Raw genomic sequence first — 25254 nt, forward strand, 5'->3', positions numbered from 1 at the left:
CCTCTACAATCTCTAGCAGAGCTCCAGAACCTCTGTTCCTGGTGGTGATGATGCAAGCAGGCAGGAACCCACTGATATTCAGGCTCCAGCATCAATTACAGCAGAGCCCTGATTAAGGGGTGGGGCTTCCCTGATTAAGGGCCCTATAAAAGAGGAATTAGTTAGGGAAGAGGACTGAACTGAAGAACTCAAGGATCTGAATGTGACAGAGACTTGGAACTACTTTAAGTCAGAGTTACAGAAGCTATCTGAAGCCTGTATCCCAAGTAAAAGGGAAAAATTGTTAGGGAAGGCTTACAGAGTTGGATGAGCAAGCATCTCAAACAGGTTATTAAGAAAAAGCAGAAAGCCTCGAAGGAATGGAAGATGGGATGGATCAGTAAAGAAAGCTACATCTTGCAGGTCAGAAAGTATAGGGGAAAAGTGAGAATTGCCAAAAGCCAATCACAGTTGAACCTTGGAAAGGAAATTAAAACAAGAAGTTAAAGGTTCTGTAGTCATATAAATAAAAAAAAAACAAGGAAAAAAGAAGTGGAACTGCTAAGCACTGAGGATAGAGTGAAGATTAAAGATAATCTAGGCATGGCCCAACACATAAATGAATACTTTGCCTCAGATTTTAATAAGGATAATGAGGATCTCAGGGATAATGGCAGGGTAGCAAATGGAAATGAGTATATGGAAAGAGAAATTACTGCATCTGAGGTTGAAGTCAAACTCAAACAGCTTAATGGTACTAAATCCAGAAGACCTGGATAATCTTCATCCAGGAATATTAATGGAACTGGCGCATGAAATTGCAAACCCAGTAGCAAGGATTTTTAATGAATCTGTAAACTGAGGGGTCGTACCCTGTGGCTGAAGGGTTGTTAGTACAGTACCTATTTTTAAGAAAAGGAAAAAAGTGATCCAGCCTGTTAGTTTGACCTCAGTTGCATTCAAGGTTATAGAACAAATTTTGTAGAGAAAGTAGTTAAGGACATAGAGGTAAATAGGAACTGGGATAAAACACATGGTTTCACAAAAGATACATTGTGCCAGACCAACCTGCTCTCTTTCTTTCAGAAGATAACTGATTTTTTAGACAAAAGAAGTGCAATAGATATAATTTACTTGGATTTCAGAAAGGCATTTGATTCGGTTCCACATTTGTACAAAGTCTAAATTTTGGGTCAAAAAATTGAGTGCCCCTTGCAGACCACGTAAGCTTTGGAATGAAGTACTGTGAAGAACCCCTGGTTCCTTGGTAGGATCTCTTTCTCTGTTCCGGAACAGAATGCAATGACATGGCTATTGGAATGCTAGTACTGTAAGCTGAAGCAGTGAAAGTGCCCTGCTGTTCTCTAATATATATTGTGATGTACTTTGTTCTTGTATGACAAGAAACTTCTAGATGAAGGGTGACTGAGGGTATGTCTACACAGCAAAGAAAAACCTGTGGCTGGGACCCTCCCACCCTGCAGGGTCCTAGAGTCAGGTCTCAAGCCCGAGCCCAGAAGTCTACAAAGACCCACAGCACAAGTCGGCGCCAGCCACCGGTTTTTCTTTGCTGGGTGGACATACCCTCAGGGGCTGCCAATACCCAAGTCATATATAGGTATGAAATATGAATAAGAATGTGAAACACGCTGACTGGATTTGTGTTCCCTTTCAGAGATGCTCTAGATGCTGCTAGGACACTTTATAACCGAGTGGATGAGGGTGTCCACCTACTGGTGATGTTGTCAAACAAACGCATCCAGGAGCTGGAGCTAGTGATGGAATTCGAGGCTTTTGAAGAAGGTTTTAGGGAGGTAAGACCAGTTTGTCATTGGTTGTAGTGATTAGCCTTGACTGCATGTCCCACAAAGGTGGCCAAGTATTTAATCCCAGTTTACGTCAGGGTTTGAACCAGGTGGTAGTAAATTAACACAGAAAGGGTCCCAAAGGGACATGCCTTCAGATCACAAAAACACTCCATAAGCAACTTGGCATTTAGTAGTTTCTGCCCAGGTTGAGATGGGCACTACCCACCTGATAGCATTCAGGGACCCGGCATTCCTGTGCTAACGAGACATACAGACTTGGGGCTAGCTTTTCAGATGTGCTGAGCACCAAGTCAGCAGGTACTCTGTATGCTCAGCACTTCGGAAAGTCCAGCCCCAAGCATGTGACCTTCATACCAGTTCGACCTAGTATAACCCCATTAATGTTAGTAAGGTTCCCTCTGATACACACTGGTGGAAATCAGATTACTCCCTTAGAGTGCAGAGGCCTCCTGGCCAGGAGCACAAACACATGGTGTTTCCCATGGTGCACTGCAGAGAAACTCTTCTGGAGGTACCGCTGAGGAACCCTTCCCCTGTGTCAGAGGAGGCCAATGGGGGCTCGTTCCATCCGTTCAGAGTGAGCAGAGCCATCTCAGCCCCCAAGGTGGGAACGGGATTAGGGAGGGTGTTTGTAGGGAAGGCAGATGAAGATCAACACAGTCCTTAGCCAGGTGACAAAGTCTGACTATCCCTGAGGAGATGAGCCCAGTGTCAGTGATTGGCCTGTGATGAGGAGCTGCTAGGAATAACATGGACACCAGAGATTATATTGGGCACTGTGTTCAGAAATAAAACAGCAGATATAGGGCCCCAGATAACCACATAGGTGCGACTCCATTGCTGTGTTCACGGTAATGCCGTTGCTCCTCATCCTTCTGCCGGGCAGAAGTTGGAGTGGGGCGCAGGAGATGTGGCAGCAAAAGGAGCTTTGGCAGCAGGAGCAGTAGGAAGATAGGACCAGCCCAGGAGTTGCAGAGCTTTCATCCGACTGCTGTTTGCCCAGAAGCACAGACCTCAAGCAGCCACTCACTTTGCTTATGCCTAAGGCCCTGTGAGCAACAGCGGAGCGTAGCAATTATCCAGAGACCTAATGTGGAAAAGGTCCATGTGTAAAGCAGGAGGCATACACTGAAATGCTGAGATTTGGAGAGAAATGCTCATGCATTCTTTCCAATGATTAAATGACCAACCTCAGCAGAGAAGCTCTCTGCTCTTTCCACACAAGGGCCTGCCTTGCACAACAGCACTGAGTGACGAATAGCACAACTATTTTCCCCTTTTTCTCCTAGGTCAGCATTTGGATCGAGAACGTTGGCGGGAAGCAGCTAAAGGAAATGATTGACCTGGATGATTCTTTGGAGCTGCTGCTTCGAGCACAAAAGCAGTTCAGGGAATTTGATCTTGTTGCCAGTGTAAGTGTTCTCGAATTGGAAAGAGGGGCAGAACAGTTTGTGGTGGGAAAGAACACCCCTGCTTGCCACAATAGGGGAATTGGCTGGCGGGCGCCGCGTGCCAGGTTGATTCATAGTGTGTGCTGAAACCGTGCTGGGGGCACATCCCACAGATCAGGCTTAAACGACCTCTGACCTACACTGGGACAGAGTGAGCCGTACACTCAAGGCTGGAGACACAACACATTTGTGGATAGCGCTGAGTGAGCTATTCCTCCTGGAAGGCTGTGGAGTGGAGTCTGCCTTAGTCTCTGCCTACGTGGGCTGAGGATTTCATTGAACACGTGTTTCAGAGAGAGACTTTATGTAAGTTACATCTGTGTCTCTGAACAACGCCACCTGGACCTTCCTGATGCCTCCTGTCACATTCCCCTGTCCCCTCTCCAAACTGCCAGCGATGTCTGCCTCCCGCATCGCCTTCCCATTCCTTTCCTTTGCCCATCACTCACTCCAGGACTTTTTCCATACCGTCCATATGTTTGTAACCCTTCCGCTAAGCGGTTTCAGCAGCAACCAGGGCCGGGTTCAATATCCAGGGGTCCTCTTAACATTACAAAACAGAATTGGCTCGAGCCTCCACCCAGTAATCTGAGAAAACTAAACTTCACCCCGGGTGCCTCTTGGAGGCAGTACTTCTCTGCTGGCAAGCACTGGCTCTGTGTATGACAAAAGAAAACTTTTTATTGAAGTGAGAGGAAACGGCATTCATTTGGGAAAATACTGCAATGCCGATTCAAAAGCTTGTACTCCTTAAGTGAACACCCACTCCACAGTACATTGGGCAGTGTCTTTTGCCTCAGTTTCCCACCTTTCGGTGTGAAAGTCCAATGAATGACTGTCCCTTCAATACACCACTCACGGTTGCAGGGCCACCCTTACCCATGTGCAAAGTACGCAGCTGCATAGGGCACCAGGAAATTTGGGGCACCAAATTTCCTCGTGCCCTGTGCAACTGCGTGCTGCTCCAGCCTCTGCTCCACCTCTTCCCACCCCTGCTCTGCCTGCTCCGCCCGCACCCCTTCCCTGCCTCAGCCCCGCCCCGCCCCCACTCCCCTGAGCTCTGCAGCAGGACCAGAGCTGCACTCACCGGCGGCGGGAATGCAGCGACCCAACCCCAGACACGCTGCTGGTGAGTGCTGGGTGGTAGTTCCCCCCTGCGGAGGCCTGGGGTCCTCCCCCCCCGTGGAGGCCTCAGACCAGCCCCCCCAACTCCCTCCAGCAGAGGCCGCCCCCCCCCCTGCGAGGGGGGAGGGCTGCATAGGGCCCCAGAATAGCTGGGGATGGCCCTCGTGGTTGGTAGTCTGCAGTCAGCGAAGGCCAAGAGTTCAGAGATGCATTCGCGTAGGTACTCTGCCCCCGCTGGCCACTTGCTGCCACTGTTGTTATTGCTGCTGCTCGCTGCCAGCTGTGCACTATTGTGTTCTGGGGTTCCGCCGCTCTGCCCGGCTCTTAGCGATTTCACTAGGCAGCGGGGAACCTCACTGCTGGTGCTGTTGTCTTTCCCTGCAACAGTGTCCCCTCACCAGGTCCGCCCACATAAGGAGCGTTGTGTGAACATGCATAAGCGATGTAATTATAGCAGTGTATGATTGTCAGTGTAACTTGCGTTGACTTAACTCTGTCATGTAGATATAGCCTACAAGGCTTGGCCCTGAGACCTGATTGTCAGGGCTGTCAGCTTGAGTGATCACTGAACAGAAACAAGGACTCTCCCCTGAGCCTGATCAGCTCTGTCTTTAAATACTGGAGAGGGGTGGGTCAAATGGTGCCCAGGGCTTATTAAGCAGAGTTCACGCCACCAGGAAGCAACCCCTGCCCCTGCCCCCTCTGACTTTCACCAAGACTTGGCATCCCCATGCCTTGCTTAGCAGTGGGGTCCAGCTTAGGGGACTCCCTCAATCAGGGCATGGTAAGTACAGTTCTGCTGCCCTTTACTCTTACAATCCAGATAACAATTTTTCATTACTCCTGCGATCAGAACTGAAGTGACTTGTAACCCAAAACCAGCCAAAATTGATACTTTGGCAGAGTAGGTTTGTCTGTTCAAATACAGTCTTCTCCTGAAGTCTTCCCCCGCTCCCCACCCCAGTTCACCACTAGGTGTCAGGAGAGAGCTCATTCAGACCCTGCTTACATGTATAAAACACCTTCCTGGTCCTGGTTCTCCAAGCTGGGGCTGCCTCCTCAGGCAAATTCCTCTGGAAAGCTCACCACTTCCAAGCCGTCTACAAGACAGTTATTGTGTGTACAGCTCAGTGGATGAGTCACATGTCTGTTCATGGGACGGGAATGTTTACAGACATTTCCGGGATGTGTCATGGATTTTTTGAACTCACTTTAGGTTCTTGAAACACTTCCATTTCTTTCATCCTAAGTAGCCTGTTGTTATGCAGAAATTTTATGCTGAAGCTACAGATTCACTGCATCTAATCTGAACTTCCCAATTTAATGGGGTGCTGATAAAGAATGAATGCCCGAGAGAGCTACTGTTTTGCATCTCTTCCGTCCCAAGCACGGCAGGCAGGCTGCCTTCAGCGGCTTCCCTATGGGAGGTCCCCGGTCCTGTGGATTTGGCGGCTTGCCTGTGGGAGGTCCCTGGTCCCGTGGATTTGGCGGCTTGCCTGCGGGAGATCCCCCGGTCCCGCAGATTCGGCGTCCCTGCTGCCGAATTGCTGCCGAATCTGCAGGACTGGCGGACCTCCTGTAGGCAAGCCGCTGAAGGCTGCCTGACAGCCGCCCTCACAGGGACCGGCAGGGCACCCCCCATGGCTTGCAACCTCGGGCATGTATATGGTGCGCTGGTGCCTGGAGCTGCCGCTGGGTTTAGCTAGTCCTAATGGTTCCCAGGGGCTTTGGAAGTCTCCTGTGGTCTGTATTTCCAGGTCTCCAGTGCAGCACACTTATCCACAACTGCAATTTTCTTTCAGGAATATTGTAGAAGGGGACAGGAAGTGTTAAAGAAGCTGGACAGGTGGGAAGATTTTTCCTCTGCAGACTTGCATGTTTATGGACTCAAGCTGCAGACATATAGAAATGAGCTGGAGGAGTTCTGCACCCAACTGGATGACACCAGAAGTCGGATTGGAGAGACAGTCAGGCTGTACGAATTCTTCGACAAGGTAAGGAAACAAAGCACTGAGCTTTGAGTAGGGGAAGATATGTGCCCATGAAAAGACATTTTCAATGGGGAATAGAGGGAAGACCCCATAGTTTTCCTCTGGTCTAATTCTTCTAATCTCCAGGCCCGATGTGGTGGGCACATCCTTACAGTCAGCACCAGTGTCAGTTGGATAGAAGAGTCCTTGAGCAGTTAGCTTGGAGCCCAAGGGACCAGAGTTCTGGTGTCCTGCCTTTCAGCGCAGAGGAGGCTTCCAGGCCATGGCAATGCTGGTGTTCTGCTGAATAATGTGTCCTTCATGTTGTGGACAGTTACATGTGTTGATGTGTCATGCAGCCCCTTCATCTGCAACCATAAAAAGAGCCAGTTCTCTGTTCTGGGCAAGTCCATGCAACGAAACCAGGTCTGAGAACATAGTGCCCCGAACCTCGGGGGTGATGGCAGCTGGCTGGTGAGTAGGGTTGCCAATTTTGTTTGGATGTATTCCTGGAGGTTTCATCACATGATATAATATTTAACTAAATATTAGTCTTTAATTCCTGGACGATCCTGGAGGGTTGGTGAGGCCCATGGGGAGTGAGTTGGAACAAATGGCATGGGGAGGCCAGGTGCCGTGCACATTGTACAGGAGTCCTGAGTGCCCAGAATTCTTGCTCCTTTGCTATGACGTAAACACAGTCTGCTGCCATGGGGGGCTTGGTGCAGGTTAGTTTCTGAGGTCGCCGATGCAGAAATGAGTTTCCATGTACATTTAAAAATCCTTGACGAGTGTAAAAGGCAAATGACCCCGTGTTCTGTTTATTTCCCAGTTGTACAAACACTGTGTATTGAAGTTCTCAAATTCCAGAAAGAATCAGACCCTTCCAGTTAAGCTGTTCCAGATGTAGGCGCCGCTTAGACGCCGTCTCTCTGAATTGCCTTGGCAGCCAGAGGTGTTCGGGGTGTGTGTGTGTGAATGCTGCTGAACACAAAAACATTCAGAAACAGGCTCCAGCATGAAGGGGTGAAGAGGAAGTGGCCCAGGATGTTGCTGTGTGGCAGTAAACAGGGTGGTTGTTTGGTGACAGTCTCTGCACATGCGTGTTCCCCCACCCCGGGCTATGCTCTGCCCTTGCTCCTTCATTGAGGGGAGGTTACACGTGCATAACAGGGTTTAAAAGAGAGCTACATAAATTCATGGAGGTTAAGTCCGTTAATGGGATTGAGACTGGGACCTCTGGAGCTAAATGCATGAGCCAAAAGCCATGTGGCTCTTAGCTAAGGCTGTAAAGCAGACTCATCAATCTATTTCCAAGTGGTCTTGGTGCCATTAGATGGGACAGAACACCACATCCAGAAGGAGTGTGGGGTTACATACTTCTCCTAGCTGAGGAAGCACGTCCCAAGCTTCAGAGACTCCCCAGTTGAAATCCTGGATGAGTCCCCACTTGTAACACTAACAGACCCTGTTCGTCGGCAGGCAGGATCGAACTTGGGGCCTCTGGAGCTAAATCATGAGCCTTTACCACAAGAGCTAAAAATCTCTGGCTGTTAGCTAAGGCTGTAACACAGACTCATTAATCTCTCTCTAAGACGTCTCGGTGCCACTAGATGGGACAGCACACCACACCCAGGAGGTGTGTGGGTTACATTTGCAGCATGGGGATGGAAGCTTGTCTTACAAGCTCTGCAGGTGCATTGGTGAATGCAAAACTTGACGGAACAGTTTGAAGTTTCATGAGATGATTACATTAGACCTCTATCTCAAATCCATCCTGCCTGCCAAAGGCAAGGGCAAAGTCAGAGGCATGGTATGATGTGGAGAGGGAAGAACAGAAGTTAAGTCTAAATTAATTTACTCTCTTCCATTGCCGGGCCTTTCTGATCTCACACAACTACCTTCTGCTCTTCTTGGTGGCTCCCTGACCCCTAAAAGGCCTCCTTGATAAGCCCAAGCCTGGATGGCGCAGTGGCAGGAGGCTGGTATTAGCAGCATCCCTGGTCATCTTCCCCATAAACTGTGCTAGATCACGTGCTAGGTCACGTGGTCTGGAGATGAGCAGTCAGGCCGCATGTTCTGTGGGTTCGAGAGTCTCCTTGGTGCTGCAGAATATGGTGGGTGCCAGAAGAATGGAGCCCAGGCTTCCAAAGGGATTGTGTGGTTGGCCCATGCACATACTGTGAGAGAAGTGAATTCCACCTCAGGAAATCTGCGGGCTGCTGTCCCAGATGAGGGCTTCCTGTGGTGGGAAAGTGCTCACTGGGATATTGGGGGCAGGATGTGAGAGCAGGGCAGTGCTTCACCACTTGGCAGACCCCTAAAGACCTGTCCTTTGGATCCTACTCTCAGGCCTGACTTGACTGAGGCCATTAAAGGTTGCATGGGTGAATGATTCCAGCATTCAGTGTCCCAGAGCCCTTTGCAGCATGCACGTTCGGAGGGGCAGCCCCGCCCCAAGGATGGGAATCACTGGGCAGACCAGAATTGCCTGAAGGGTTTATCAGAGGCCAAGGACAAGCAGTTGGAGGAAAGGTCTGTGCGGTAAAGCAGCCTGAGCTGGGGCCAGGCCGCAGGCAGCTCACACACTAGGCTGGCTGCATTCCTTCTCCCTCACTCCTCAGAGGATGCAGCTAAGGCCAAGCTGAATGTTTCCCCTTGTCTGCACTTTGTTTATAACAGCAGTTCTTGGTGCCTGACAAAGGCTGGGCTGGTGGAAGAGGAGGCTTCCCATCCTGCCCCTGCTGAGGGAAGGAAGGGTGGGGGTTGCTTCTCTGAGTATGTGTCCGTGTGGATCCCAGTGTTGGTGTACGTGTGCCTCAAGTGCGCGAGGACAGATTCTTTAGCAGCACCCATGAGGCTGTGCATGCGCCCCTGCTCCCCCCCCCAGCTCCTCATGCACTGCCACAAGGGCACAAAGGGCAGGGCAGGCCCACGCCCCCCCCCCCCGGGTTCCCAGCAGGATAGAAACTAGCAGTGTGGTGTGTGCTGACAACCGTAGCATGGGCTGTCTGTACCTGCACTCCTTCACTTGGTGCTGACTTCTCTGCCCACGCCTTGGAGTTGCCTATCTGCTGGACAGAGTGCTGGATGGTCGGGTTTTGACCTGAATGGGGGTGTTCGAGTCTGGCTCTTCTGGGCACGACACCATTCTCAGAGATTGTTGTCGGAGGCGATGCTTGAGTCCTGTGATTTCTGGTTCAAGTGGAGAAAGGAAGGCGAACCGAGCAGTGGTCTGAGATCATTCATCCAGGCAGGAAAGTCGTCATCTGTGTCCATGCAGGTGCCACTTTGGGGGGGACTTTTATTCACCCCCCTCCCCAAACCCAGATCTCAAGTAATCCCAACTTGACCAAGATCCACTGAAAGATAAAGATCCCAAACAACTGGAGCTGTTTGAGAGAAAGTCCCATTCCTCTGCATCACTCCAGCTACAAGTCACTAATTTCCAAACCCTACTAGCCAAATGCAGTTTTCTAACATGGGACAGAGTGATGCTATTCATCAGTCAAACTGCCTCACAAGGCTAGACAGGCGTTTAAGGACATTGTAAAAGAGGAACAAGCTAGTGACAAAGACTTGCCTGCAAACCTTACTGAATACAGCTGACACCTCTGCTAGGTCCATGGCTAAAATAGAATCATAGAATATCAGGGTTGGAAGAGACCTCAGGACGTCCTCTAGTCCAACCCCCTGCTCAAAGCAGGACCAATCCCAACTAAATCATCCCAGCCAGGGCTTTGTCAAGACTGACCTTAAAAACCTCTAAGGATAGAGATACCACCACCTCCCTAGGGAACCCATTCCAGTGCTTCACCACCTTCCCAGTGAAATAGTGTTTCCTAATATCCAACCTAGACCTCCCCCACTGCAACTTGAGACCATTGCTCCTATACAACACATGCACCTTTACATATACTCCTAAGTATGTAACTAACAGATTTCTACATTTTAAGAACACTTTTTAACTACTGAATTCTGGGAAACTCTCACGGGAGAGAGCATCAGCAACTTTGTTAGAAGCTTCTGTGATGTGTTGAATTTCAAAATCAAAATCTTGGAGAGCTAAACTCCAACGAAGAAGTTTCTTGTTGTTTCCCTTGGCAGTATGAAGCCACTTTAGTGCAGCATGGTCAGTTTGTAGTTTGAACCGCCGTCCCCAAACATATGGGCGTAGCTTTTCCAGGGCGTACACAATGGCATAGCATTCCTTTTCACTGACTGACCAGTGACTTTCCCTCTCAGACAGTTTCTTGCTGAGAAACACGACAGGATGGAAGTTGTGATCTGTTGCTTCCTGCATGAGCTCTGCTCCTATACCACGCTCAGATGCATCTGTGGTTACTAGGAAAGGCTTGTCAAAGTCCGGGGCCCTGAGCACAGGGTCAGATATGAGCGTTGCCTTAAGTTGGGTAAAGGCTTTTTGACACTCATCAGTCCACTTAACGGCATTTGGCTGGGTCTTTTTGGTTAGGTCGGTCAATGGGGCAGCGATTTGGCTGTAGTGTGGTACAAATCGCCTGTAGTATCCGGCCAAGCCTAAGAAGGATTGGACCTGTTTTTTTGACCTTGGGACAGGCCACTTTTGGATAGCATCCACCTTGGCCTGTAGGGGGTTTATGGTTCCTCGACCCACCTGGTGCCCCAGGTAGGTCACTCTGTTTTGGCCTATTTGACACTTTTTGGCCTTAACAGTTAGTCCTGCCTGCCTGATGCGCTGAAAGACCTTTTCCAGGTGTAGTAGGTGTTCGGGCCAGGAGTCTGAAAAAATGGCCACATCATCGAGGTAGGCAACTGCAAATTCTCCCAGTCCAGCTAGTAGACCATCTACCAGCCTCTGGAAGGTGGCGGGTGCATTTCGAAGGCCGAAAGGAAGGACATTGAATTCATACACCCCCGCATGGGTGACGAATGCTGACCTCTCCTTGGCAGGTTCATCTAGCGGTACTTGCCAGTACCCTTTGGTTAAGTCTATTGTAGAGATGAACTGGGCACGTCCCAACTTCTCCAATAGCTCATCAGTGCGTGGCATTGGATAGTTGTCCGGACGAGTTACAGCATTTAGCTTACGGTAGTCCACGCAAAAGCGTATTTCCCCATCTGGTTTGGGTACCAGAACCACTGGAGATGCCCATGCACTGGTAGATGAGCGGATTATACCCATCTGTAGCATGTTCTGGATCTCCCGTTCTATAGCAGCTTGGGCATGAGGAGACACCCGGTAGGGTGGGGTTCTGATTGGGTGAGCATTACCTGTATCAATGGAGTGGTATGCCCGTTCAGTCCGTCCTGGGGTGGCTGAGAACAATGGGGCGAAGCTAGTGCACAGCTCCTTGATTTGTCGCCGCTGCAGACGTTCCAGGGTGGTTGAGAGGTTCACCTCTTCCACGCCACCGTCTTTTTTCCCGTCGTAGTAGACACCGTCAGGCCACTCAGCATCATCTCCCTGGACTGTAAACTGACAAACCTGTAAGTCTCTGGAATAGAAAGGCTTGAGAGAATTAACATGGTATACTTTAGGCTTTAGTGAGGAATTGGGAAATGCTATGAGGTAGTTTACAGCTCCCAGGCGCTCTTGGACCGTGAATGGCCCTTCCCATGATGCTTCCATCTTACGGGCCTGTTGCGCCTTCAAGACCATAACCTGGTCTCCTACCCTGAAAGAACGTTCTCTGGCATGTCTGTCATACCAGGCCTTTTGCTCTTTCTGAGCATCCTTTAGGCTCTCTCTAGCAAGGGCTAAAGAGTGTCGGAGGGTGCTTTGTAGGTTGCTTACAAAGTCCAGAATGTTAGTTCCTGGAGAAGGCGTAAACCCCTCCCATTGCTGCTTCACCAACTGTAATGGCCCCTTAACCTCGTGACCATACACAAGTTCAAATGGTGAAAACCCTAAACTGGGATGTGGTACAGCCTTGTAGGCAAACAGCAACTGCTGCAACACTAGGTCCCAATTATTGGAGAATTCGTTGATGAATTTTCGTATCATGGACCCCAAAGTTCCATTGAACCTTTCCACCAGGCCATTGGTTTGATGGTGGTACGGTGTGGCAACCAAGTGATTCACCCCATGAGTTTCCCACAGTTTTTCCATGGTCCCTGCCAGGAAATTAGACCCTGAATCTGTAAGGATGTCGGAGGGCCAACCTACCCTGGCAAAGATGTCTGTTAAGGCCAGGCACACAGTGTTAGCCCTGGTGTTGCCTAGAGCGACTGCTTCTGGCCATCGGGTAGCAAAGTCCACTAAAGTCAGTACGTACTGCTTTCCTCTGGGCCTTTTTTGGGAAAGGGCCCAGAATATCCACAGCTACTCGCTGAAATGGGACCTCAATTATGGGGAGTGGCTGGAGAGGGGCCTTGACCTGGTCTTGAGGCTTTCCCACTCTTTGGCATACCTCACAAGACCGGACATACTTGGCAACATCCTTGCCCATCCCCTCCCAGTGGAAGGACTTCCCCAACCGGTCCTTGGTTCTGTTCACCCCAGCATGGCCACTGGGATGATCATGGGCTAAACTTAAGAGCTTCCCCCGGTACTTAGTTGGAACCACCAACTGTTTTTGCGGCTGCCATTCTTCCCGGTGTCCCCCAGAAAGAATTTCCTTGTATAAAAGTCCTTGGTCTATAACAAACCGGGATCGATTAGAAGAGCTGAGAGGCGGTGGAGCGCTCCGTGCCGCCGCCCACACTTTCTGAAGGCTGTCATCTGCTTCCTGCTCAGCCTGGAACTGTTCCCTTGAGGCTGGGGTCACCAGTTCTTCCTCAGACTGTGGACTTGGGCTTGGTCCCTCTGGAAGCGATGTAGGTGATGGGGTTGTTTCCGTTGCTGGTGAACCACTCTCCGCTGGTGCACCTGAGGGTATTTCAGGCTCTGGCTGAGCCTTTTGGGTATGGCTGTCTTGTGCTTCTGCCAGTTCTGGCTCGCTGGCGCCCTCTGGCGTTGAGTTTGAAGATGTGGTTGCACTTGCTCGTGCTGGTTGCTGTTCCAGTTCCGGGCCTGGGACTGGAGATGCTGTGGCTGTTTCAGTGGTAGGCATGGAATCCAGGTCCACTACCTCTGTCTGGGTCTCTGGTAACACAGATGGGGCCTCTGTGGACGGCTCAGGAACAGGAATGGGTCTGGAAGCTTGCCTGGTTTGGCTACGTGTAACCATTCCCACTCTCTTGGCCCGCCTCACCTGGTTGGCCAAGTCTTCCCCCAGTAGCATGGGGATAGGATAATTGTCATAGACTGCAAAAGTCCACATTCCTGACCAGCCTTTGTACTGGACAGGCAGTCAAGCTGTAGGCAAGTCTACAGCTTGTGACATGAAGGGGTAAATTGTAACTTTGGCCTTTGGGTTGATGAATTTGGGGTCAATGAAGGACTGGTGGATAGCTGACACTTGTGCCCCCGTGTCTCTCCACGCAGTAACCTTCTTTCCGCCCACTCTCAAATTTTCCCTTCGCTCCAAGAGTATTTGAGAGGCATCTGGGCCTGGGGATCTTTGGTGTGATGGTGGTGTAATGAATTGCACTCGCATGGTGTTCTTGGGACAGTTGGCCTTGATATGTCCCAGTTCATTACACTTAAAGCATCTTCCATCTGATTGGTCACTGGGCCGAGGTGAGTTACTGGAGACTGGTGAGGTGGAAGAGTAGGGTGTTTGTGGCTTTACTTGGGTGGTATGTGGGGTCTTTGGCTGTCCTCGGTTGTAGGGTTTATGGTCTGTGTGCCCCCTGTGGTAATCATTCCCCTTGACAGTAGCTTTCTTGCTTTCTGCCAGTTCCATCCATTTGGCTCCAATCTCCCCCGCCTCAGCGAGATCTTTGGGTTTTCCATCTTGTATGTACCGTGTGATGTCTTCAGGAACACCATCCAAGAACTGCTCCATTTGTATGAGGAGGTTCAGTTCTTCCAAGGTTTGAATGTTGTTTCCTGTTATCCAGGCCTCATAGTTTTTTGCAATGTAGTAGGCGTGTTTGGGAAATGACACCTCTGGTTTCCACTTTTGGGTTCTGAAGCGCCGACGGGCATGATCTGGGGTTATCCCCATCCTGTATCTGGCCTTGGTTTGAAAAAGTTTATAGTCATTCATTTGCTGCTTAGGCATTTCAGCTGCCACCTCTGCTAAAGGTCCACTGAGTTGTGGCCTTAATTCTACCATGTACTGGTCTTCGGGGATGCTGTACCCAAGACAGGCTCTTTCAAAATTTTCCAAGAAGGCCTCGGTGTCATCACCTGCCTTGTAGGTGGGAAATTTCCTGTGCTGTGGAGCAATAATTGGCGCCGGGTTGTTAGGGTTGGCTGGCACATGCAGCCCAGCTTTTGCCAAGTCCAGTTCATGCTTTCTCTGTTTTTCCTTCTCTTCATTTTCTTTTTGTTGTTTTTCCATTTCTTTTTGTTGTTTTTCCATTTCTTTTTGGTGTTTTTCCATGTCTCGGCGGTGGGCCAACTCTTCTTCTGCTTGTTTCCTTCGGTAGGCCACCTCTTCTTCTTCTAGTTTTCTTTTGTGTGCTGCCTCTAAGGCTGCCTGTTCTCTTTGGTAGGCTGCCAGTTTGATGCTTTCTTCCTTTTCTTTTAGCTCCAGTTGTCGCCGGTGTTCAGCTTCTTTGAATTGGTCTTCGGCCTCAATTTTTGCCTTGGTAGACATGGTTCCTGTTTTCTTGTGTTGGGGTGCCCTCCGGTGTTTCTCTTCTGAACTGCAGGCTCTCTGTTGCCTCCTGAAGTCTGCCTAGGAACAGTGCCTTTAGCTAATCTTCAATGTTAAGTAAACCTGAAAAACCACTTTATTTGCATTTATATAGTGCTGGTATGACTCTCAATGGGAGTGCTATTGTGTGACAAAAGACTTGTGATAGCACCTTAAGGACTTCTTGCTTAACATGCAAGCCACAAACTGCCAGAGAGAGCAGAAAAAAAAAATTCTCTCTGGTTCCCTTTTAAAACCAAACTGTTTCTCTGTGCTAAAAAGCCCTTAGCAGAGAAAAGAAAAATATAATATTCCTACTGGCTTCTGGATTCTGTCTATCTCCCAACCGCTGCTACACCATGTTATAACCTTAGTCCCAGATTTGGACCTTAGCGTCCAAAATATGGGGGTTAGCATGAAAACCTCCAAGCTTAGTTACCAGCTTGGACCTGGTACTTGCTGCCACCACCCAAAAAATTAGAGTGTTTTGGGGCACTCTGGTCCCCCTGAAAAACCTTCCCTGGGGACCCCAAGACCCAAATCCCTTGAGTCTCACAACAAAGGGAAATAATCCTTTTTCCCTTCCCCCCTCCAGGTGCTCCTGGAGAGATACCCAGACACAAGCTCTGGGAATCCAAACAGAGTGACTCCCCCTCTCCGTTCCCGGTCCTGGAAACAAAAAGGACTTTCCTATTCCCCCAGAGGGAATGCAAAATCAGGCTAGCCAATTCAACACACACCGATCTCCCCTGATTTCTTCCTCCCACCAATTCCCTGGTGAGTACAGACTCAATTTCCCTGAAGTAAAGAAAAAACTCCAACAGGTCTTAAAAGAAAGCTTTATATAAAAAAGAAAGAAAAATTACAAATGGTCTCTCTGTATTAAGATGACGAATACAGGGTCAATTGCTTAAAAGAATATTGAATAAACAGCCTTATTCAAAAAGAATACAAATCAAAGCACTCCAGCACTTATATTCATGCAATTACCAAAGAAAAGAAACCATATAACTTACTATCTGATCTCTTTGTCCTTACACTTAGAAACAAAAGATTAGAAAGCAGAACTACTTCTCCAAAGCTCAGAGAAAGCAGGCAGCCAGAAAACAAAGACCTCAGACACCAAATTCCCTCCACCCAAAGTTGAAAAAATCCGGTTTCCTGATTGGTCCTCTGGTCAGGTGCTCCAGGTGAAAGAGACATTAACCCTTAGCTATCTGTTTATGACAATCAGGGTTGGAAGAGACCTCAGGACGTCCTCTAGTCCAACCCCCTGCTCAAAGCAGGACCAATCCCAACTAAATCATCCCAGCCAGGGCTTTGTCAAGACTGACCTTAAAAACCTCTAAGGATAGAGATACCACCACCTCCCTAGGGAATCCATTCCAGTGCTTCACCACCTTCCCAGTGAAATAGTGTTTTCTAATATCCAACCTAGACCTCCCCCACTGCAACTTGAGACCATTGCTCCTTGTTCTGTTATGCCACCACTGAGAACAGCCGATTTCCATCCTATTTTGAATCCCCCTTCAGGTAGTTGAAGGCTGCTGTCAAATCCTCCCTCACTCTTCTCTTCTGCAGACTAAACAATCCCAGTTCCCTCAGCCTCTACTCACAAGTCATGTGCTCCAGCCCCCTAATCATTTTCATTGCCCTTCGCTGGACTCTCTCCAATTTGTCCACGTCCCTTCTGTAGTGGGGGGCCCAAAACTTGGATGACTCCAAGACAGCCCTACAGCCCCCGTGAATCTACACACATCTGGTGTATACTGCAAAACACACCACCCCAACAGCAGCACCAACAGAAACAAGGGACACCTTCGTACCACCACCAGTCCAGGATGTGGCCAAGATATGGTAGAGCACATCAACCCTCCCCAACCCTGGCCACGCACATCACTCTGGCCACATGGCAGCAAATTTGCCAGCTCAGCTGAGAGCTGCACCAAGATCAGTTGAGTGAGCACTGCTTTTGGAAGCCACCTCGGCTTGCTCCATGGGGCAAGGGTGGCCATCATCATTGACAAATCGATGATAGATACCGTCACCCATAGCTATACCATCCAGTTCCATCTCCCTTCCCCATCCCTCTTCAGGGATCCTTCTCATGAGAGCCTTTTACAATCAGCTGTGGCCTCGTTGCTCTGTCTAGGAGCCATAGAGAAGGTGCCTCAGGAATACAGGGGAAGAGGCTCCTACTCCTTGTATCTCCTCATTCCAGAGAAGAACTGGTCTTTGTCCTATGCTGCATCTGAGGAGACTCAGCAAATGCATTCACTGCCTCAGATTCAGGAGGTAACGCTTGCCTCCATCATTCCATCATTTCAAGCTCCAGGACTCCTTGTGAACTACGAGAAATTGTCTTACACACCCTCACGGAGGATATATTTCATAGGAGCACTGCTCAAATCACAGCCAGCACAGGCTGCTCTGCCGCACAGATTCAGGTCCCTACAGTTCTTCATACATGATATAAGGGCAAGACCATGTACAGCAGTTCACACGTGCCTTGGATTGCTAGGTGTCACAGAGTGTGGGGGGAGACAAGGCGCTGCACCCCCGGCTTCCTGCGATTCCCCAGGACTCTCAGCCAGCCAGTAAAACAGAAGGTTTATTTAGACGACAGGAACAGAGTCCAAGACAGGTCTTGCAGGTACAGACAACAGGGCCCCCTCAGTCAGGTCCATCTTGGGAGGGGCGGCAGGGAGGCCAGAGCCCCGTTGGGAGGCCAGAGCCTCATCGGGGCTCCCCTCCATTGTCCCAGCCAGCTCCAAACTGAAACTCCCTCCAGCCTCTCACTCAGCCTCTCCTGGCCCCTCCCCCAGCCTTTGTCCAGTTTCCCGGGCAGAGGTGTTACCTGGCCTCCAACCCCCTTCCTGGGTTCTCATGTTACGTGCTCAGCAGGGCCGGCTCCAGGCACCAGCTGAGCCAGCTCTGCTTGGGGCGGCAGATTCCAAGGGGTGGCATTCCCGTGGGTTTTGGTTTTTTTCCCGCCCTGCAGATTTTGGTTTTTTTTTTGCTTGGGGTGGCAAAAGAGCCAGAGCCGGCCCTGGTGCTCAGATATCCTCCCTCAAGGCAAGTCTCCCATCCCATGCACAATCCAAGCAAAACACCCCTGCAACTTTCCCAGGCCAACACTCCCCACTCAGCACTCAAAGAACACATCAAGAACATTCCCACTTCGTCACACTAGGGCACACATTAGCATGTACCTTTGCGATGCCGCTTGCCAGACTTCCCCTGTGGCCATTGCAACGCTGGCTAAGGACAGTGCACACCCAAGCCAAGCACCATATGAACAGATCTGTCATGGTGCTGCCTCAGTCCTGCAAGAACTGACCTGTGGCTGGATCCTTCGAGTGTGAGGAAGGAACATGAGGGTCTTCTTGACCCTCTCCATGAGAACAATGCGTATGGACGCAAGAACAGGTTGGGGAACCCGCTTGAATCACCTCCAAATGCAAGGAGTTTGGTCCTCAGATGATCCAAAATTGCACTTGAATGTGCTAGTAGGACCTGTCGTGTTCTTATACTATTGAGCATGTGCTGGGTTCTATCCCCTGATTACTCAGTTTCAAGACCTAAAAGCACCACACTGTGCTTTAGAGGAGAATGGAGAGGCCGAGCGAGCGAAGAGGCATGTGAAAGCTTAAAGCATTGGGGATTGTTTCGCTGTGGAGAGTTAGTGTCTGTGCTGAGATGCACAGGGCCTTCGCCACCCCTTCGTCCTCTTACTACCCGCTGCTGGCCTGTGATCCAGTAGAGATGGGAGCCATCTCAGATATCACTCAAGCCCAAGCAGGTCTCGCGTGCTCTCGCCTCACTCATCTAATTTTTGTCTCTCTACATTTATGTCTCTAAGTAAAATTGTTTCCGCAGTTGTCTTTGCTCCCCCTCATTCCATTCATGGAACTTCTTACTCTCTTATGTAGCTTGGATTTAGCATGAAGTAAACCTCTGTTGTATGCTGAAAAGACCCCTCCATGAGTCCGTGAGCCATTCCCAACTCTAAAGGCTCCAGGCCGAGGTTTTCTCCAGCATGCCAAGGGTTTGTGCAAGACTGTGGTTCACTCATCCCTTGCTGAAGGTTCAGGGAGTTACCCAGCCCAGTGGGGGGAAAGGGGGGTGGCTGCTTTCAGTTGAGGGAGTGCTCCCCCTACTTCTCCTGCATCCACTCTCTCAAGGGAAGCTGTGGGAGTCCCATTGCTTGGGATGTTTGAGACTGGGCTGGAGGAGGGATTTGACATGTGCTGCCCTTATGGGGGAAGGGCCTGTAAGAGGCTTTCTGCAAGGGAGATGCGTGTGCATCTTCTATCTGCCCCACCAAGCCTGACCTCTATGCAGTCCTGAGTTTATTGCCTGAGGAGGTTGTGAAGGCTGGACTATAACAGGGTTTAAAAGAGAACTGGATAAATTCATGGTGGTTAAGTCCATTAATGGCTATTAGCCAGGATGGGTAAGGAATGGTGTCCCTAGCCTCTGTTTGCCAGAGGGTGAAGATAGATGGCAGGAGAGAGATCACTTGATCATTGCCTGTTAGGTTCACTCCCTCTGGGGCACCTGGCATTGGCCACTGCTGGTAGACAGGATACTGGGCTGGATGGACCTTTGGGCTGACCCGGTACGGCCGTTCTTATATACAATGGCACCAGTGGCGCCATGGAGCCAGGCCTATGCTCAGAAGGGGCTCCGGCCTGCTCCGCTTGCACTGCGCCCCGAAACCCTGCTGGCTCCCCCCGCCCACCACTTGCTCCTCTCAGCCTGCTCACTGGCCAACTGAGGGTTCCTCTCTGCCCCCTGGCCCCACCCGCCGGCCCAGCTCCTCTCTGCCCCCTGGACCCACCTGCCAGCCCGGCCCCACCCGCCGGCTCCTCTCCACCCCCTAGCTGGACCCCAGTGCACCTCCAGCTCTGGGCAGTCTCTGCTTCCCACCACCTGTCTCCCCAGCTGAACCGCCTGGGACTGGTGCAGAAGCCTGGCCAGTTTCAGCCAGGTGGGGGAGAAGCTGGGGGTGGGGCTGGCTGGGCCCCTCCAGGCAAGTGGGTTCTGAGGGACCCCAGCTGGGGCAGGCGCTGGCCTGGCTGATCGCATCACTCCCGAGGGGCCGGAGCGCTTCCCCTCAGCCCGGTAGACACAGTCACCTCCCAGAGGGCCGGTGAGTGCAGCCCCGGGACCAGGAGCGGAACCAGGGTTTCTGACGCCCTAGGCGGACGGCCATTTCGCTGCCCCCCACGGGTCCGGTGGACCTACCGCAGTCATGCTGGCGGGCGGTCCGCTGGTCTAAAGGCTCCGGTGGACCTGCCGCAGGCATGATTGCGGTAGGTCCGCCAGAGCCTTTAGACCAGCGCACCATCCGCCGAAATGACTGCGGCAGCTCCACCGGAGCCTTTCCAGCAGCGGACCGTCCGCCGGCATGACTGCAGTAGGTCCACCGGACTCGTGTGCTGCCCCCCCGGCAAAATAGCACCCCCCAAAAATTCTGGCGTCCTAGGCCATTGCCTAGGTCACCTAAATGGTAGCGCCGGCCCTGCCAGGGACCAGCCCTGGCTGTGCTGCCGGCTCAGCCCGGTAGACACAGTCACCTCCCAGAGGGCCGGTGAGTGCAGCTCAGAGGCAGGGCGTTGGGGAGTGGGGATCTGGGGGGTGCATCCTCCATCCCCTCCTGGTGGCCTGTCTGCTGTGGTGCTCCTTCCCCTCCCACCTCCCTGGTCTGAGAGCCCCTGTGTGTGTGAGTAGCCCCTTCTGTGACATACCCCCCTCCTGCAGAGTTTCTCATGCCTTGGACTCTGAACACAGAAACCTCGCTCCTTTGTGAGTTAGCAAACAAAGGCCAGGCCGTGGAAGGAGGTTCCTGTTCCCTCTGTGACTGAGGGAGGGACAGCCAGCCTGTAATCTATATGGTGGCCCCTCCTCATTGTCCCTGTAGGAATGCTAATGTGGGTGTACATTCCATCTGCCAGCAAGTGTCACTCCTTCTATGGGCCGAAACGGGGCCGGGGGCCCTGGCTGACATCAGCTCACAGCTGCATGTGGGCCAGACTCCACTCTCAGGAGCAGTTCTCTGCAGCTCTCCTTGCATTTTCCCTTTGAATCAAATACAAACTCCCCTGCTTTCAGCAGCAAACAGACACTGAAAATGCTCTTGTAAGTACCAAGCATCCAGCATGCCACTGAATTGAGGCAGTTGAGAACAAGGCTTTCCATTCAGTAGCTCGTGTGCACTGGTCTGCGTGTATTGAGGGTGAAGCTTGTGTGCTGTGTTCAGACAGAATCCAAAGGACTCTCTGTGTGTGGGCACGTTTGCATGCTCTGTAAAGCCCAGAGTTGCACCATCTGTCTTTTAATATAGCAGCGACAGCCCACTAATGTGAACTGAACTCTCCCTTTATTTGCCAGTGCTTTACGATCTTTGCACTCTAGTGTAAATGTAGCTGCTGTGGTCACTGGGTGCCTGGAAAACCCTTGGAATGAGAAGTTAGAAAGTGCAGGCTGCCACAGACGTACCTGTGCCTGGCGAGGGGCTCCGTTTTGCTGCATGGCTTTGTTTGATTCGTTTTGGACAAGGGAAGGCAGCAGAAAGCTGTGATTTGGTCCTGCGGCTCATTCCATGCTGCTTCTGATTGTGCAGGGCTTGGCTGTCCTGTGGGGTGAACGCTCTCTCCTGTTTCAGGGGATGGGCTTGCTATCTAGATTTTGGAATTTGAAAACTAGGGTTTGAAAAATTAACCAGATTCCTTCAAGACAGAAGACTGCACCGCCTCACCAGAGGTCGTTATGGACAGCAGGACTTGGAGTCCCCACCAGCAAGTTTCAGGGGCATCTCGCTGGTGAGACAACCAGCACCCAGTTCATTCTGCTGCTGGAAAATGGAAAGATGATGTCCTGGACCCACCGGGTTGTGGATCTTTCATGTCAGCCTCTAGCTCAGTGTTTCTCAAATGCAGCCACCATGGTTCCATGTGACCACCATGGGTATTTCCTGTGGCCACACCCTCCTGGGCAGGGATGGGGGATGTGCAAAACATTCACCCCCGTCCCCAGGGCCACCAGTAGGGGTTGGGCCCTGCTCCCCTCTGGAGCCACAAACACCAGAGGAGCAGGCAGCCACTATGTGTGCCCCCTTTCCCAGGGCAGTGGGGCTCAGGCTTCTGGCTTCAGCCCTGGGGTGTTGGGCAGCACATTAACATGGTGTCTGGCCATGGGGCTTTGAGTTCCAGCCGTGGGGCTTCAGGTTCCAGCCCTGGGCTCACCACCACCCCCATCAGCCATGGCCCCCGATGCCTCCCTACTCACCCATTCAGAACTTAATTTGTTCCCCAGCTTGCCAGGGCTGAGTAAGTCTGCTGTGAAAAGTGATATTAACAAATCTACAAATATCCGTTTTCACAGGAGCAGACATAGAAGCTAGCAAGTCTCAAAAAAAAAAAAAACAGCAACCAAAAAAAGCAAAAGAAACAACAACAAAAAAGAGAGGAACGTGCAAAGCATAGAATAGAATATCAGGGTTGGGAGGGACCTCAGGAGGTATCTAGTCCAACCCCCTGCTTAAGGCAGGGACCAATCCCCAGACAGATTTTTGCCCCAGATCCCTAAGTAGCCCCCTCAAGGATTGAGCTCACAACCCTGGGTTTAGTAGGTTAATGCTCAAACCACTGAGCTATCCCTTCCCCCAATGCACTTTATTTTGTTTCTATTCTGTTTAGGTCCAGTAATGAATGGAAACAACTGTATGTTATTTTTATTGTTGAGTCTGAAAAAAAATGCTAGGTAAATAAATTACAATGATTTGGACATGTATATGTACATAATTATTTGTTTTTCCAGAAGTTAATTAAGTATTTTAGGAAATATTGTCAGAGCGGCCACCGGCAAGAGTGGCCACCAAAAATTTTCTTGTGAGAACCCCTGCTCTAGCTAGCAGCCCTGGCTACATTTGGTAGTTCAGCCCCTCCAGCTACTGAAAGGCAGAAGGAGCTTTCTGCTTCTGAGTGCAGTGAGGGGACTGCTCTCTGGGTATGTCTGCACTACCCGCTGGCTCGGCTTGATGGGTAGTGATCGATCTATGGGGATCAATTTATCGCGTCTACACTAGACGCGATAAAATCGATCCCCAATTGTTCTGCTGTTGACTCCGGAACTCCACTGCGCGCGAGAGGCAGAAGCAGAGTCGACGGGGGAGCAACAGCGGTTGACTCGCCGCCGTCCTCACAGCCAGGTAAATCGACCTAAGATACGCCGACTTCAGCTACGCAACTGCGTATCTTAGGTTGACTCCTCCCCAGTGTAGACCTTGCCTCTGCTATTCAGCCCTTCCCCCAGGCACAAAGACAAGAGGTGCTGTAGATCATGGCTCTCAATCTTTCCAGACAACTGTATCCCCTTCCGCAGTCTGATTTGTCTTGTGTACCCCCAAGTTTCACCTCACTTAAAAACTACTCGCTCACAAAATCAGACATAAAAATACAAAAGTGTCACAGTCACACTAACAATGCAAAATGGCCAACTTCCTTATTGTTACCGTATAATTATGGAAGATAACTATTGTACTTGCATTGCAGTGTACAGTATCTAGAGCAGTATAAACAAGTCATGATCGGTATGAAATTGTAATTTGTACTGACTTGGCTTGTGCTTTTTATGTAGCCTGTTGTAAAACCAGGCAAATCTCTAGGTGAGCTGATGTACCCCCTGGAAGACGTGCCCCTGGCTGAGAACCACGACTCTAGATGAACCATAGACAGACAGCTGGAAGGGAGCCTGCCAGCCAGGAGTGGGCAGCGGCCCAGAGTTTTCAAACTCTGAGCCACCTTTTATTGCATACAGGAGTCTAGATCAGCCTGTGAGTTACTTGTCTTTCAATGAAGCTCAGGTTCCCAGCTCTGTACATTAGATGAGAACCGAAGAAACTCAGCAAATAAGCCTTATTCCCATGAGGGTAATGGCTCCAAACTGGGATAAACCCCATGCGTCGCCTCTGACACCATGACTTTCGGTCAAGAATCCAGAGTGGGATAAACATGTAGCATGCTCTCCCTTGCTGGTGTTCTCTCTTCAGGGCGTTCTGCATGGAAGTCCCAGACAGCAGCTTGAGATTCAGGAGATTTACTCAGGATAGAGAAAAAAGATCAGATTAACATAAAATAAGTAGTCTGCATAACACCTGTAGTCTGCCAGGCTGCGAAACTCATCTAGATGGAGTCACCTTGTGTTCTTTTACCCCTCTTAGCCAGGCAGCGTCTCTGTGAGACAGCCTCTGATTTCAGGTCCTCTTTCTCTTGTCATCTCCCTCAGTGACAGTCTGTGTTTCGTGTAAAATCAGGCATCCCACCGAGATGTGCTCTCTGAGGAGGTTTATTGTCGGGTTTGAAAGTCAGTCACTATTCTACCCAGTGCTGCTGAGTGAACAGGCTTGCGGTGGAAGGTTGATCCACGCAATAGGAGATCTCAGCTATTTCTGCTCTCTGGTTCTTATTGGAAAAGTTCTCTTCTAAGGCCTATAAACCTTGCTAAAGTTGACTGTCTCTGACTAAATTATTGACCTGATAGATAACTCACTGCCTTGGTTTTAACAAGATGGAGCATTGTATGTAGAGTTCTTAGACTTCTCTCTAAACAGTGATTCTAATTTATAACAAAAAGGAATTATTGAAAGATTAAATCCAGCTTGCCACAGCTCATCAAGGGCATTATGTTTTGCCAAATTAGTGACCAGAGATTTCTGCAGTGTTGATCTTCCTCCAAGAATTCGTTGTCAGCTCCATCAGCTTCCAGGCTGTTTCCTCGAGGTGCTCTGTTACAAGCTGCATTGCTGAACTCACATCCCAAAGGAAATAAGTCTTTGCTCACTCATTGCCACTCTCCTGTCTTAGCAAAGCGTGCTGTTAGAGACATCACAATGTTTTGGGCTTTTCTTTGTCCTTGTGCTGCATGGCTCAGATGTGAGACTAACGGTTTTTGTCCATCGAGTGCTATTTAACCTACCATCCAAAGACCTCGCTGCATCACAGGCAGGGGTGCAGAGGTGCTACACCCAAGGAACTCTAACAGCTGAAAACAAGGAAGTCTCTGGTTAAGGCAATCTTGGTGCACAGGCCAGAGCACCCATGCCTCACAATGACCAACTGCTCAGTCAGACCACACATCTAGAGAAGGTGCTCCCTGACATTTCCAGAGCAGCGAAACACATGCACAGAATTCCCGTGACTCACACTTGATCACAAACCTGATCCCA

The 25254-nt window shown here is 50.4% G+C and overlaps 1 protein-coding gene across 1 annotated transcript in view; it reads left to right on the plus strand.

Moving 5' to 3' along the window:
* The window catches only part of PLEKHG4 (pleckstrin homology and RhoGEF domain containing G4), a 165706-nt gene that overhangs the window by 109153 nt on the left and 31299 nt on the right, over positions 1-25254 (plus strand). Inside the window, exons 11-13 of the mRNA XM_030581850.1 lie at positions 1655-1793; positions 3098-3220; positions 6187-6378. Of these exons, the coding sequence (XP_030437710.1) occupies positions 1655-1793; positions 3098-3220; positions 6187-6378 (454 nt within the window). The remainder of the gene's footprint in view (positions 1-1654; positions 1794-3097; positions 3221-6186; positions 6379-25254) is intronic.

This window comes from Gopherus evgoodei, chromosome 12 (genome assembly GCF_007399415.2).
Source record: "Gopherus evgoodei ecotype Sinaloan lineage chromosome 12, rGopEvg1_v1.p, whole genome shotgun sequence".
NCBI classification, from domain to species: Eukaryota; Metazoa; Chordata; order Testudines; family Testudinidae; genus Gopherus; species Gopherus evgoodei.